This window comes from Ailuropoda melanoleuca, chromosome 7 (genome assembly GCF_002007445.2).
Source record: "Ailuropoda melanoleuca isolate Jingjing chromosome 7, ASM200744v2, whole genome shotgun sequence".
Classification (NCBI taxonomy): domain Eukaryota; kingdom Metazoa; phylum Chordata; class Mammalia; order Carnivora; family Ursidae; genus Ailuropoda; species Ailuropoda melanoleuca.
The window spans coordinates 81,314,116-81,329,773 of NC_048224.1; the positions used below are offsets into that span (position 1 = coordinate 81,314,116).

The window sequence follows — 15,658 nt, forward strand, 5'->3', positions numbered from 1 at the left end:
AATCTGTCAATGCCTTAAGGCATACATTTCTGATTATAGCTGTGCCTTTTATCTTGTTTCTTTACCTAACTTTCATTAGATGCTAATTACAAGGCAGATGTTGGGCTAAGCAATCTATAAACATTGAATTATTCTCCTTACACCCCTAAGATTAGGTATTCTTATTTTTTCTCATGATATAGATGAGAAAACAGGTCCAGAAAGGTTAAATAATCACCCCAAGTTGCCAGTCGTGGTGGCTGAGCCAGGACGTAACCCCATGTATGCCTGTCTCCCAAAGACCATGATCTGGTCTGTTTCCCATTATTTTCCCTTTGCCCTGATTCTCTACTTTCATAAAACCCTATTTTAATCAAGAAATAAAAGTATAATCTTACTATTTAGAGAGTTGGATAGACTGACCAGAAGAATTAAAAGCACAGATCTTGAGAAGTGTCTTTGGGAAGTGGCTTAGGCTGGGGGTGAGGAGTGAGGGTGGAGGTGGAAGCAAGAGGGTGTGAATTTTCATTTTAGCCCTTCTGGATTCTGGTGTGTGTGTGTGTATATATATATATATATATATATATTTTTTTTTTCCCCTTAAAGAAACTCATTTTAACTAGAAACCTTCCCGCCATAGAAGAAAGCAAGGATCTTGGTAGGAACCCACCTCACTAAATCTCTTCCCTCACTCAGACCACAAGCCGTAAGCCTGAACACTGAGCTGCCTACTAATCACGGTGGGGAAGGGGGAGAGGTGGTTTCTCTCAGGGACTCCCCCAGGCAGTCTTCATCCTTATTTCTTGACATCCATCTACCATGAGATGGTGCATACTTGAATGTCAACATTTGTTCCCAGAGAAAGATGATTTCTTTTGACGTATCTTGATTTTCCAAATGTGCAATGTTACTTCGCAGACAGCATTTTACTTCCAGGACAAGAAATGAACTCTTCTCCAAATTGCTCTGAGCTCCTGATCTTTCTGAGGGTGAAGACGTCCATCACTTGATCACAGGCCAAGCAGCTGGCCCCGCCTTGGAGTGGGGGTAGAAGCAGCACACGTGGTAGGAAGGCTCACTGGGGTCCAAACACTGTTCCACCCTTACTTTAGCCTTGACACCACTGAGCCTGCTTCTTCCTTTTTAAAAGGGAGATAATACTTGCCATATAGAGTGTGTTAGGGAATTAGGGATAATATCAAATTCCTGATATATAGGGGCCAAAACCATGGTGGATTTTGTGTGATTGGAGACGGGCTGGAAATATAGTTTTCAGTGCTGTAATGGGTAAGTACTGTTGTTGCACAAAGCCTCAAAAGCATAATTTAAACTACTTGTGTTCACTGGGAGAAACATGTCATGTCTTTTGATTAGGAGATGAACGCACCATCGTTCCGTGTGGAGAAAGGAGCAGATGAGAAAACGCTTCTCCATTACTACTCTGATAGGAGCGGTCTGTGCCACATCGTACCAGGTATGAGAATAGCTTAACCCGTAGCACGGTTATGAGGTGTCTGGAGGTGGTCTCCCCACAAATTCTCCGGGATGGCTACTAGCCAGCCCAGCTCTTCCATAATCTTTGCCATCTTGATCATTACTCCCAAAGTCTTTGGGCCATTAAAGTAAGTTCCCAAAGTGCCAAGGAAGGAATAATTTCCATTTTTATTTCAACATTTTAAACCATGTGAGTATTTACGTCTGCATATATTATTTCGTATCAGCCTTTCTTTGTGTATTCAGCATTATGGAGAAAGCATCCTTCCATGTTTTCACGTGGTCTTTGAAACCTATTTTCAATGGCTGAGTGATGATATTCCATATTGTAATTAACGAGTCCCCTGTTGTTGAATTTTTAGTTGCTGTGACTCTTCTGCTACTGTTGTAGTGAACATCTTCCTGCATGACTTTCCCATGCTTGTATTATAACCCTGGGATCGATTTCCAGAGCACCTCTTTGCAAAACATGATCCTTAATGCTTTTACAACTAAATTTTGTTTACTTTACTTCTAGAGTTTGTTTAGTGAGTTAAATGCCTTCCTGAAATAAACAAAAAATGAATAGATGCTGAACTAGAAATTAGAGTGGCAGGGCTATATTTGGTATCCAGCCACATATATCTTTTTTTTTTAATGATTTTTTTTTATTATATTATGTTAGTCACCATACAGTACATCCTCGGATTCCGATGCAAAGTTCGATGCTTCATTAGTTGTGTATAACACCCAGTGCACCATGCAATACGTGCCCTCCTTACAACCCATCACCGGTCTATCCCATTCCCCCACCCCCTTCCGCTCTGAAGCCCTCAGTTTGTTTCTCATAGTCCATAGTCTCTCATGTTTCATTCCAGCCACATATATCTTAAACCTCTACCTAGAAGTTATTTTATTTTTAATTTTATTAATCTATCATCTGCTGCCTGTCTTGAGGCAAGGCCTGGGCTTAGTGAATTCTGGGATATCCCTCTGAAGTCCTATAACTTGATTATTTTATAACTTTTGCTGACAAAATTGCCTCTTGCCAACCCTCACCATACAATGTCCTTCTGCTGTAGGTATCATTGAGTCTGTGGCCAAAGACTTCTTTGACACTGATGTGACCATGGATATCCTCGACATGAGTAAGGAAGAGGAGAGGACAGGAAAGAAGGAGCATGTTGTGTTTCTGGTTGTGCAGAAGTCTCACAGACAGATGAGAAGGGCCAAACCAAACAGGTTACAAGACAATCAGGACATCCAGAGAGACCAAGAGGTACTGGGTTTGCTATGTCTTCAGAAAGCACAGACCCTCCTAGTGGAGCTCCCAGTCACAGAACAATCTATGCAAAGGGCAGAACCAAATGGGCTCTTTAAGGCAGAGTTTCTCAATCTTAACACTATTGATATTTGGGGCCAGATAATTCCTTGTTATGACGGGCTGTCTTGTGCATGTTAGGCAGCATTCCTAGTTTACTAGATGCAAGCAGCACCCTGCTCCCCGACTCCTCAGTGATGGCAATCGAAAATGTCTCCAGGGATCGTGAAGTGTCTCCAGGGCAGGGGTAGGGACAGAATCACTCCTGGTTGAGAACTGCTGGGTTAAGAAAACTTGGATAAACATTGGGAAGTTTTCAGGGATGAACTTTAGCCTGGAACATTTTCACCTCTAAAAACACCAACATGAAGGCCAGACATGCAGATTTGGTGGCTTATTTTGCAATCCTTCTAAAATGAAGTGACCTTTCAAGTCCTTAGCTCCCACCTCTATAGATGGGGCCAGTTACGAGTGTGGAGTGGATTCCTGATCCTGTGATTGGCTGCCTCCATTGCAACTTGTGGAGTGCACACTGTCTACTTAGGTCCCACGTGTATTAGGTACACAGCTCTCTGCACCCACACAGCTTATACAAACACCCAGATAATTCTGTGATTCCTGGAGCACACAGTGTTTATATCTTAGAGCATTCACAGCCCCCTCAGAATCTGTTCGCTACAGAATCTTCAACCACAAGAAGAGAAGATGTTTATGTGGAGTTTTTCTGCCAGCCCTATCTTGAGATTTGTAAAAAGTCCTTGCTGCCTTTGGCAGAGAAACAACATGAGGATTGCCTAGATAAAAATCTTGGGGATAACAAAGTCTTGCTAAAATTGACCCTACAAGGCCTTGCTGTTCCTCTGGTCCCAATTACAGCAAAGGAGGCTTGTGCCTCTCCAGTCACCTGACCAGTCACTTGACCAGACACACATGCTTCTCTCCCTGCCATCTGCAGGCCCTGGAGGCAGCTTTCCTTAGGATGAAAGAGAAATATTTGAGTGTCTCTGTTTGTCCTGTGAAGAAATCGCACTGGGAAATTGTGAGAAGTATAGTCATGTTTGGAAAAGGTAAGTGGGCAGTCCTGACCTTGGCTCTCAGAACAGAGTAATTGCTTGGTTTACACGAATGGGCAGAGTCTTCTATGATTATGATGTCACTGATTTCTGTAGAGCTTGGCTTTGGCAGGCATGATTTTTAACTTTAAAACATCAGACTCTAATTTGCCTTTCTTCACCCCTTTCCTTTGTGCTGGGTGACACAGAGACTGGTCTCCCCAGTCATCAGGGAAAGCCACTGGAGAGAGGATGGGCATCAGTCCCAGTTGGTGACTGTGTTGAAAGGAAGGAGGATGAGTATGACACATTTTCAAGAACAATGAGTTTTCTGTAGCTTCTCAGGCCATCGGGACCAGGATGCATTTCTGGCCTAGAAGTCTGCAGTTAATAACCATGGTGTCCAGTAGTGCAAAGGACACTGGATCAGGAGCCAAGAAAGCACATTTCTGGCTCTGTCCTGAGGAGCTGTATGGCCCTGACCGGGGTCCTCCATCTCCCGCGTGAAAAATGAAGGCATCAGGCTCTGAAGGTGCCCTCATTGACACTGAGCCCGTCTCCTGTTCAGCACTAATGACTGAGCCAGAATGAGAGCCCCTCCCCACTGGGAGCCCGGAGCTAGAGCCCTCCCCATCATGCCCCACGGGTCATGGTGACATGCATCTGGGAGGAGGTCTGCTGGGCTCAAAAGGCTGCATTTTGAGTCCCTCAAGCCATGGCAAGTGAGTCAAACACGCAATTGACATCCTTTGTCTGGGAGATTTTCATATCAAAAAGGCTCCATTTCGAATCTCTACCCCCTGCCAAATAGGGCTGTTGGTTAAATTTTCATGTGCCACCCAAAACTGTCAGTCTAAAAAGCTCCATGGCAAATGTCCCTGACGCTGGGCCGGGCACACACGCTCTGCTCTGCTAGCTCATTGTCTGGCTGTCACTGTTTCAATGCCGGCTCTGTTTTCATGGCGAGACATACTCAATTGGCCCAGAAACTCTTCAGCGGTGGGCAGAAACTTGGCAAGGGGTAAGGGGGGGAGGCTTCTCAACCCAGTAGCAAGTTTTCTGTTTGTTTTAATTTGGAAGAATTGCTGTGGCCATCTGGAGACGCTGAGGGAGCCTGTGATAGAGAGTGGGGACTGCTCTTTGCCCATGAAACATTTAAGACACTATCCCGAGCTCTGCTCTGTGCCAGGTTGGTGGTGTGAGCTGCCTGCGAACAGAACTCTCCTTCTCTACATCCAGGGCATCTCGTGAACACCTTTGTGCCAGTTTATCCCGAGCGGCTCTGGATTGAACAGAAGACGTTCTGCAATGCTTTTCCTTTTCACATTGTGTTTGATGAATCAGTAAGAGGCCCTTTCCCTCTGTGGCTTGGATGAGGGATAAAGTGGGAAGGGAGTATGTTGTATAGTTTTTCATGGCTGGTGGGGACTTCCAAGTCCCTGAGGGGTCCCCAGGGTTTGCGAGACTAGGATTTAGCCTGGCATGACCATTGACTTCTTTTTCATTTGGGCATCCTCCAGAAACCAGAATGCAGGATCTTCTTCATACATATGGGTGGGGTGGCGCACCAAGGGGTCTAGACTAGGGAGTGGATGGGAAGGTTTGTGATTAGAGAAGACACCAAAGTTCATGACACCAAGAGATGGAAGAACACAGTCAGTAATGACAGAGTGAAATTTTAGATGTGACTCCTTGCTGTCCTTGTGGCCACCGTGGATGTCTCAATCCCACCAAGCTTCTCCTTCTGCATCTTGAAAGCAGGGGTGAGGTCTGTGCCAACTCATGCCACTGTTTTGTGGGAGTTGTGAGAAGGACCATTAATGGAAAACGTTTGGTCATTATCGATTTCCTTGGATGATACTATGTCAATTGAATTGATTATGAGCTTATTTAAAAAGCAATTAGGGAAAATAAATTTGGTCAAAAATATCAGTTAAAATGACTTCAGGTAATTGAGATTTCCTCTGATATTTCTCTAAATGCAGAGACATGTTTGAACTGTCACCTGGCAGTTGACTGCTGGAGAAGGGTTCTATGACATTTACTCATTTGAGGGGCATCTCTGCTTGCAAAAAAATTGATCTAATTGGGGAAATCAAACACTCCTATAAGAAACAAGTAGGGAATTCTAAAGCAATGTACTTTGGCATTTCCCTGGTACCAGAGGATATTATTATTGCTACCATTAATGTTTTAAATTCTGATGTATTTGAAAACTCCTTTTTCTTTTTAAGTTTGGGGCATAGAATAACAGAAAATTTAATGATAGGTATACTATAATCTTAAGTTGATTTCTGTAGCCTAACAGACAGCCCACAGTTAGTGACGTTAAGCATCCTGGGGCAGCTTGTACAGACATTGGACATTTTACGTACAGGATACTCATTGGGCTTCTACCTTCTGTGTGTTCTCTGGAGATAGCAGGGAAAGCTGTCTCCTCATCTCTGTGACGGACTCCTTCACCCAGGCCTGGGTGTCAGATCTAAGCTACAGAATTTGCTAGTTTCTTTATTAATTAATTCTAAAGGGAGGGAAGGGGGAGAGAGTCAGAGAGAGAGAGAGAGAGAGAAAGAGACAGAGACTGAGAAATCCCACAGAGTTAGAGAAGAACTGTTAGCTCAATTGACACTTTTAAACTCTGTTTCTTGCTAGTCAGAGATATGCTTTTGAGAACTGCATACTATCCTTTTCTCTTTTAGAGATTAGCTGCAGATTTTATTTTTAAAATAATATTTATTATTTCTACAGTGTCTTTTCCATCACCGACCCCTTCTCCCCCTTAGTGAGTCACAGAGCATGCAGGTATTTCCAGGGGAGAGTGTATGGTGCAGTTTGCTTTCTGTGTCCTGGTCTTACATCTGTCTTCTGTGGGTAGCTGAGGGTCAAGCAAGCTGGAGTGAATATTCAGAAGTATGTCCCAGGACTCCAAACCCAGAAGATTCGATTAGATGAGTATTTCTCCATCATTCATCCCCAAGTTACCTTCAACATTTTCAGCATCTGCAAATTTATCAACAGCCAATTTGTCCTGAAGGCGCGAAGAGAAAGGATGCCTGAGGCATGGAAAAGTCAGCCCGCACTCAAACTTCGAGGTAAGGAACTCACCCCTTCCCCATCACTCTCTGCCATTTGGGCTGTGGCTCAGAAAGGGACCAGGCGGAGCTTTCCAGTTTTCTCAAAAAAGTTGGGTAGAAGGTGGGATGCTGCCCCTGGAGAGTGGGTGAGAAGCTTTAAAGCCCAGAGTACACCCAGATGGTGGTGCTGGGGTGACCACTGAGGAATGGATGCAGACAGAATGAAGGCAGAAGTTGGCGATTGGATGTAGGGGTTGCGAAAGAGAAGGAATATTGAGGAGAATGATTAGTTTTTTTTGCTAGGGTAACTGGGTGATAAAGGTGTAATTAGCTGAGAAAAGACATGATGTGAACTCCTTGGGGGAAGGGACTTGGCCAGTTTTTGAGTCACTGCTGTCACCTCAGTGCCTGGAATGGTGTGCTGGGCTCATAGCAGGGGCTAGGTACACGTGCGAGGGAATGAACAGATCCCCAGAGGGGACTAAAGGTGAGTTCGGTTGCAGACAACCATGTGTAAATATTGATGAGTAATTGAAAACATCATTGTTGTTGGGAGTAGAATCTGTCACAATCATTTTAGAGGGCATTTTAACAATATGCATAAAAAACGTTAAAAATGAGCATATTCTTTGTCTCAGTAATTCCATTTCCAAGATTATATCCTTAACAAAATAGCCATGATTATACACATTGACTTACCTTAAGCTTGGCCATTGCCATGTTATTTATAACAATATAATCAATGCTTACATACAATAGGGTAAAATCAATGTAGCCAGCAAAAAAGTATGCTGCTTATCTAGATTTATGCTATTTATATAGATTTATATACATTTTAAGAGAAAAATTCAGATTACAAAAAGAAGATGGCAGATAACCCCAGTTTTTAGTAATTATCTGAGTGGTGTGATTATGGTTGACTTTTATTATTTTCTTCAACTATTTTCATTCTCCGCAATGCATGCGTACTTCTTTTTTAATAAAATAATAACATATTTTTAAGGAAATATGTACCTTGAGTCCAAGAAGCAGGGTTTCTTTGGAAATTCAGACTCATTGTCGGCATGATGTAGGATGGCCTTGCGGGAGAATACCAAGACAGAACCCTGGGGAGCACCAGCATTGAAGGACTAAGAAAAAAAAAACCTGAAGGAAAAATTGAAAGAAGTCAGGGGAATCTCAGAGAGAAAGCAGTGTCAGGGAAATTTCTGGAAGTGAGGTTTCAGGGAGGGGGGTCTCTGCATAACACCACCCAACAGTAGGAGGGCTCAGGAAGGGGAGAGACAGACTCCTGTTGGAGCCAGTGGTTTGGAAGTCATGCACCTGCCACCTCCGAGTCAATAAAGGCTCTGTGAGGCAGGGAGGGTGAGTAGGTGGAGACAGGAAGTATAGACAGAGCGCTCAAGAAATGTGGCTGAAAGGGCAGGTGTAAGACCGTGCAGGGGATTAAAGGGCATATTGTGTGGGCGACGATCTGGTGAGCTGTATGGCCCATTGGTGACGTGCTGTGTTGTCGCACTTCTCTCCGTGACGGGAAGGCCAGATGATCTGGATGGAGTCCGTGGGCTGCATGATATACATGTGCTCCCCGAAGCTCCGCAGCCTGCAGGAGCTGGAAGAGCGCAAGATGCACCTGTCTGACATCGCCCCCCATGACACCACCAGGGATCTCATCCTCCTGAACCAGCAGCGACTGGCGGAGATCGAGCTGTCCAACCAGCTGGAGAGGAAGAAGGAGGAGCTGCGGGTCCTCTCCAAGCACTTGGCCATAGAAAAGAAGAAAACAGAGACCCTGCTTTATGCCATGCTGCCCGAGCATGTGGCCAACCAGCTGAAGGAGGGCAAAAAGGTCGCTGCAGGTAGAGCGTTCCCTTCTCTTCGTGGGGACCTCTGGGCAAGAGGCAGTGAGCCTCAGCGGGTAGGGCACAGGCTTGGAAACCAGACAGATCTAGGTTTGGATTCTGGCTCCATCACTTGTTAGCGACATGACCCTGGGCTGGTTACATAAGCTGTGTGTCCTCAGTGTTCTCCTCCCAGCATTAGGAACAACAGAAAGAATACAAGAGTGAAATATGGATTAAATACAAATGCCTGCCAACTACACCCACCTGTATCACATTCTCCAAGACCCGAAAGTGTGGCCTGAGACTGGCCTCTCTGTCAGGGACCATGAATAGAGTTCGTTACTCGAACTGGAAATAACACACTCTGTGTATTAACTAAATCGTGGGGTGCCTCTAAGGACCACTGTGGGAGAGCCAGCTGTTTCTGGAGGAAAGGATGCCGTGTTTACTCTGAACTCACTTTCCTTTGTCATGGGTGTGTGTTCACCCCAGACACACGTGGTGAAGCCAATCAATGCCAGCGTGCAGCAGGTCTTGAGGACCCAAAGGAGATCATAGTCTCGTGGGTTTGACAGATATATACAGGATATATTCACGGGGGTGAGGGTAGCCAAAGGAAAGGAAACTCACGTGCATGAAGGAGCCATGATTGTGCCAGGATCTGGATTAGACATTTTTATATAGGCCACTTCATTGAATTTTCTGAACATTTCAAGGTGTTATTATCCCAAATAGCTGTGTAAATTTACATTCACCCCAGTTTATGAGTAAATGGGCTAAAAATCAATCAGAAGTGCATCTAACTCCAGAATTCATACTTTGTCCATCACAAAGCTGTGGAAACACGATGCTAGGGAAGTTAATAATAAGTAGAAGTCAGAGAGAAAGACACTGGGTCAGGGGCTATGAGGCTTTATATAAAGTGTATGGCACTTGAGTTAAACCTTGAGACTTTAGTTCAGAAAAAAAAAAAAAAAAGAAGAAGAAGGAGAAGACATTGCAGGAGAATGGCCTGACAGGAGCCAAGGTGAGGCAGCGGAAGATCAGCTCAATCTGCGGGGACAGTGCCTAGAACGTGGGGGTCCATGGCAGAGTCGTGCCAGGTGAGGCTGGACACATAGGGTGAGGCTCGGGGGAGGATTCCCTGAGGTTTCTTTCTCTTACAAGGAAAGTTTCACGATTAGTTTGATGAATATGATTCTGGCTGCGGTTTAGTGACTGCGCGCGAGGGAGGCAGACAGAAAGCCCATCACAGGGCAGGTGAGCGATGGTAAAGGCCTGAATTAAGACCCCACATGTAGGAATCAGCAGGATTTTCATGACCAAGAAGACAGGGAGTGGAAGAGACAGGAGTCAGTGTTTAGTGTGAAGTTTCCAGTATAGAAACACGTGGTACTTTATTTTAAGGCAGAACCAGAAAGAAGAGCAGGTTTGAGGGGGGGATGGTAAGGTCAGTTTTATCAGAACCACTGAGTTTAAAGTGCCTGCAGGATACTGCATGTGGCATGACCAGGAGGCAGGAAATGTAGGGAGAGCTCCATGGGAATTTCCAGGGTAAGCTGTCGTTCTAGGAACTACGGCTGTGCCGGGTGGTGGTTAATCACAGACGGTATGAATTATAAATAAGGTCATCTGGGGGCATGAGTGAGAAGGGAAGAGGGTCCAGTATCGAAGCTTAGGGAATGCCTATTGTTTAAGAAGGAAGAAAACCCAGGGAACGTATAAAACAAGATCAGAAAGGTAGGAAGACTATGAAGAGAGAATGGTAGGCCAGAAGCCCAAGGGAAGAGGAAGTTACATGAATGGGAGATTATTACCAGAGGTATAAATAAAACAGAAAGCACATTCAGAATATATTCATTGAGTCATCCAACAAATATTTACTGAGCATCTACTATGTGCCAGGCCCTGCTCTGGGCCCTGGGGATACTGCAGAGACAACCGGTCTCTCATCTCATGGAGCTTATAGTCCAATGGGGAAGACAGGCAATAAGCAAATAATTCCATATAAAATAGGTCATGTAAAGCATGCGGGCTTGGGGGCAGCAGGAAGGCTAAAAGGATAGAGTCTCAGCACAGTTATTTTAGATAGAGTGGTAAAGGAAGTTCTCATTGAGGTGGTTACATGTGAGATGTGAGACAGAGCCGCTTGGATATTTGAGAAAAGAGGGGTCAGGCACAGGAAGCAGCAGGTGCAAAGGCCCTACGCAGGAGGCACTTCAGAAACCCCAGGGAGGCCAGTGTGGCGGGAGTGGAGAAGGCCAGAGAGAGAGCATGGAGACGTGAGGTCAGAGAGGTGGCAGGGACAGAGGGGGGCCCCTTATTGGCCACGGTAAGCATTTTCTGTTTTCGTCTCATTGTGATGGAAGTCATGGATGTGAGGAAGAGGAGTTGGGGGTCTGACTTAAACAGATCATCTAGCTGTTATACAGAAATTAGCAGGACTGGAAGCAGCTTGATGAGCTGGGAAGACGTGCCGAGGAGATGGGAGTCTTCTCGCCGCACACGGCTAGCGGAACTCACCACCTCATGGTGACCAGTCTCTATCAGCCCTGCCCCCGGCTCTCCTGTCCTTCAGGCTCTGCCTCAGCCTACCTGCCAAGGGCTTCTCTGTCTGCCAGTGCCCACCCAACCCATTTCTGTCCTGCCGTGCCTCTCATCACAGCTTACCAGGTGTTCGAGAACTCTCACGTCTCCTCCACTGGCCTGGGAGCTCAAGGGCCCAGGTCCTGTCTGCTTCCTGTTACGTGATTCTCCCCACATGATGACTGGCCCACAGCAGGCACTCAGTGAAGGTCTGCTGGCTGAATGGCTTCTGGCTCCTTCTCTCCAAGGCACAGTCCGATTTGGTTCCCAGAGAGCACGTGAATCTAGAATTCATAGCATTATTATTCCATTTACTTGGCTATCACTGACACCCCGGTTTATGTTGCAGGAGAATTTGAAACCTGCACAATTCTTTTCAGCGATGTGGTGACATTTACTAACATCTGTGCTGCCTGCCACCCTATCCAAATAGTGAAGATGCTGAATTCGATGTACTCCAAGTTTGACAGATTGACCAATGTCCATGAGGTCTACAAAGTAAGTTCTTGCGAACGGCGGGGTGTGTGCCACGGCGCGCTCAGCCAGGCCACGAGCTCCGCTCTCAGCCTCCCTGATCTTCGCTGGTCTGCGGTTTGGTGTGGATGGGGGTGGGGTGAGCAGGGAGAGCTAAAAGGGAATTGGAGCTATTTTAGGAATTTTAGTTTTTAATCCTTTTATAATACTCAGCGCTGAAATGCCTTTGAAGGGCACACTGTCCCCCCAGAGAATAATTCTACCCCTTAAATTCAGCAAAAAGTCTAATGTAAATAATGTATGTCTGGTACATAGCATCATACACTAACCAGGAGCTTTGTCTTCTCCGGAACTTGTTTCTGGCAGAAGCAGAAAGGCCTTTGGGCTCTCGTGGTTTTTGTGGAATCATTTTTCTTCTCACCCCTTTCCTCATGCGCCTCATCCGGTAACTACCAGCTTTAATACGGGCCTTCTGTCACTACAGAGAAAATGACAAAAGTGTTTAGTCATGCGTTTAATGCATTAAGGAGACGCTCTGAATGCCCCTCTCCCCCTTACAGGTGGAAACAATAGGAGATGCTTACATGGTGGTGGGGGGCGTACCGGTGCCTATTGGAAGCCATGCTCAAAGAGTGGCCAACTTTGCCTTGGGGATGAGAATTTCTGCAAAAGAAGTCATGAATCCTATTACTGGAGAACCCATCCAGGTAGAGAGAAACTGGGTATTTTGCTGAACACCAGCCATCTTCTGCACAAAACAGTAGAATTCTGCTTATTAGTCTGTTCAGATGGTAACTGGGTGTGTTACAGCAATTAAAATGGGTAATTTCTCCCAACTCTTGTCTTCTCTTGCACATATTCTAAGGACTCGAGCTAATAGTAAGGATATCATCATCCCAACTTTTCTTAAATTTCAGAGGAGGCTTTGGAGCTTGGGATTTTCATGGGATTCACCACAAGCTTCTTTGTCTATGTGCTGAGCACGTCTCTCCGTTTAGTCTGCGGGGCTCCAGCCATCTTGATAGCCAGCTTTTTTATAATTTCGGCTTTGTAATTTGAGCATTCAACTCGACAAGTGGTTCAGGTTTACTGAAGAGCCAGCCCCTTCCCACCCCAAGGGAAACTGTGTGTTAGACAAGCCTTGAGGAGTCAGGCTGAGGTGGGAAACTGCCTTTGGCAGTAGGCTAGACACCAGGGTGCCGCAAGATACCTAGACTAGCTTTCCTCCCACCGTGTGGCCCTGAGTGAGACGTGTGCTCACCTCTCTCTCACGGGAGTCTACTCCTGCGAGCATGGAAGTTTGTTCACGCTATCAAAGATGGATAATCTGGAGGATGAAAAGTAGGTGTCCTCTTCTGTCTGCTCAGCAGATCCTAGCTGCCCTGTGATGTCTTAGAGCAGTGTTTCTGTGGTTTAAAATTTAATCCCTTCTCTGTTCCTGGTGGTCATATCTTCAAGATCAACTACCCAGCCAACTCAAAATAAACAGACAACTGTGAGATGGAATACAATTTTTCTAAATTATAACCCCTGTGTAGGAGATTGTAAAGACGCATTCCACTCACCCTCATGGTGAGTCTGACGCTGAGAAGTGCAGAAGGTTCTGGTTATCGTGCCCACTGCAGCCTTCTGAGCAAAAGCTGGCTTTCAGTAGTTGCAGGGAGAGCACATCTGCAATACTCGACCCATGGAAAACACAGATACATCTGTTGAAAAAAAGCCCCAGTAAAAACATCAAGATGGGAGGGAATGAGGGAAAGAGAGAAGATCAGAAAAGAGATATGTGTTTCTGGTTAAAGGGCCGTAATGTAAGCCACTGAAGAAAGAAATAATTAAAAATATACTGTTGTGTAAATACACTGTGTGTATAGGGTGTGTGCGTGTGTGTGTGTGTGTGTGTGTAAGAGGCATAGCCACAGAGATGACAGTAATGCTACACCAATAAGAAAGAAATTAAACAATGAATTCCTGGAAGCTCTCATGGTGGTTTACCAAGAAGAAAACAGGAAAAGATGTTATCAAGTTTCAGATAAGAATAGGGACATGGTTAGGCACATCATTAACTATCCACCAGAAACAACATACCATGTGGGTTATTTAAGGAAGTAGGGCAGAGGACTTGAAACATTTCTCTCTTAAGATTGCTGAGATAAGATAGTACTCTTCCAGACCTTCTATTATTTCATTCATATAGCCTTCAATATACATGTACTGAGGTCAGGCTATGCACGAGGCAGTGTTACTCAGTGTTTGACAGACTCCTTTTCCTGTAGGAACAGGCAAATTCATCTTTCTTAAAAGAAATAAGAAAGTGGTTACCCCTGAAGAGAGGGATGGAATGTCACTGGAAAGGGGCACGAGATAGTTCTGCGAGGTCATGAAAGCAGGCTGTATTATATTTTGGATGGTGGCTCCAGGGCTATATGCTCTTGTCAAAACTCACGGAGCTAAATTCTTAAGATCTGTCTTTTTATTTTATGTAAGTTATACCTCAATTTAAAAAGAAAAGCAAGAGTACTCAATGGTCCCATGTCAGTGAGGTTCTCTCTGTGCAGATCAGAGTGGGCATCCACACGGGACCGGTCTTGGCAGGCGTGGTGGGAGACAAGATGCCACGGTACTGTTTGTTTGGTGACACTGTGAACACAGCCTCTAGGATGGAAAGTCACGGGCTTCCCGACAAAGTGCACCTCAGCCCCACCGCCTACAGGTAGCCATCCATGTATTCATCCCTTCCTTTGCCTTTCCCTACTTCCAGAATGCACAGGTGCCTAGCAGCCATGGGATGGGGGTAGTGAAGGGAACCCATGGTTTGTCTTCCACGCCGCACTGGCTCACAGAAGACATTAAATATTATCGAGCCTCTACTATAAGACAGTTTTGCTCCCAAGGAGCTTATGATCTAAAGCAAGGATGGGCAAAGTAGAGTCATAGGCTAAATCCAGCCTGCTGCTTGTTTTTGTAAAGAAAGTTTTATTGGAACACAGCCGTGCTTTTAGATTTACTCGTTATCTGTGGCTGCTTTCACAGTTGAGTAGCTGTGGCGGGCCGGCAAAGCTGAAAATATTTACTATCTGGTCTTTTACAAAAAATGTGTGCTGACCCGTGGTCTAGTAGAAAAAGAAAGAAATATTCAACAAATAATTATTTTGAAAGCGTGATAAGTACCATGATAAAGATGAGCATAAAATAATACTTAATGGTTTTTTGAGAACTTACCGAGGCCAACCAAATTCTAAGTTATTCTACATGTGTTAGTTCATTTACGCTTACAACAGCTCTGTGAAAACGTACTGTTATTATTCTTAGCTACAGATGAGGAAAAAATCAGGCACCAAAAGATTAATCACTTGTCTCAGGTCCCAGGTAGGCGAGGAAGGAAAAGAGCCTGGATACAACCCAAGGGTTAGGCTCTGAGTCCCGGCTTTGAGCACTGGACTCTTGTGCCTGGGTAATTCGAGCATGTGACTTGGGAGCCTAGGTGAGGGTGCCTAACCCCGTACAGACATCCTTTGTGGGAGAGGAGATTCGCGAGCTGAGTCTGAACAAGGAGGTCAGAGTAGGGTTCAGCCACAGCTGAGGTTTGGGGAGTGAAAAACCAGCAGTCCAAACACGGACACAGAGTAGGAACAGAGAACTACAGTTCCGCTTGCTGGAGAGGAAGACAGCAAGCGGAAAGTGGTGGGAGCCATGTGCGCCCCGTCGAGGAGCAAGGGTGCTCGCTGTAGGTGAAGAAGAGCCCCCGGGGAATGTGAGATTGGACACAATGGTGGTGTCAGACTCTCAGGACTGCGTAAGGGCAGATTCAAGCAGTAGGAAACGGGAAAGAGAAGGCCCGTGAGGAGCTGGGTTTGA

At 45.4% G+C, this 15,658-nt stretch overlaps 1 protein-coding gene and 1 long non-coding RNA gene across 3 annotated transcripts in view; one reads left to right on the forward strand and one right to left on the reverse strand.

The window, feature by feature from the left end:
- Positions 1–15,658, forward strand: part of LOC100468070 (guanylate cyclase soluble subunit beta-2) — a 69,675-nt gene that overhangs the window by 30,558 nt on the left and 23,459 nt on the right. Inside the window, exons 5-13 of one of the 2 annotated variants that reach the window (XM_034665109.1) lie at positions 1,354–1,453; positions 2,535–2,731; positions 3,729–3,840; positions 5,065–5,168; positions 6,701–6,917; positions 8,438–8,758; positions 11,679–11,827; positions 12,364–12,510; positions 14,359–14,557. In XM_034665109.1, the coding sequence (XP_034521000.1) occupies positions 1,354–1,453; positions 2,535–2,731; positions 3,729–3,840; positions 5,065–5,168; positions 6,701–6,917; positions 8,438–8,758; positions 11,679–11,827; positions 12,364–12,510; positions 14,359–14,517 (1,506 nt within the window). In that variant the 3' untranslated portion in view covers positions 14,518–14,557. Of the gene's footprint in view, positions 1–1,353; positions 1,454–2,534; positions 2,732–3,728; positions 3,841–5,064; positions 5,169–6,700; positions 6,918–8,437; positions 8,759–11,678; positions 11,828–12,363; positions 12,511–14,358; positions 14,558–15,658 lie in introns of those variants that run through there. The other variant, XM_034665110.1, reaches the window with a different exon arrangement.
- Positions 7,920–12,456, reverse strand: LOC117803089. Its single transcript, XR_004626723.1, has 4 exons — positions 12,388–12,456; positions 12,133–12,281; positions 11,414–11,613; positions 7,920–8,045 (listed from the first exon to the last, which is right to left on the reverse strand). It is a non-coding gene; the product is annotated as an uncharacterized LOC117803089 (long non-coding RNA).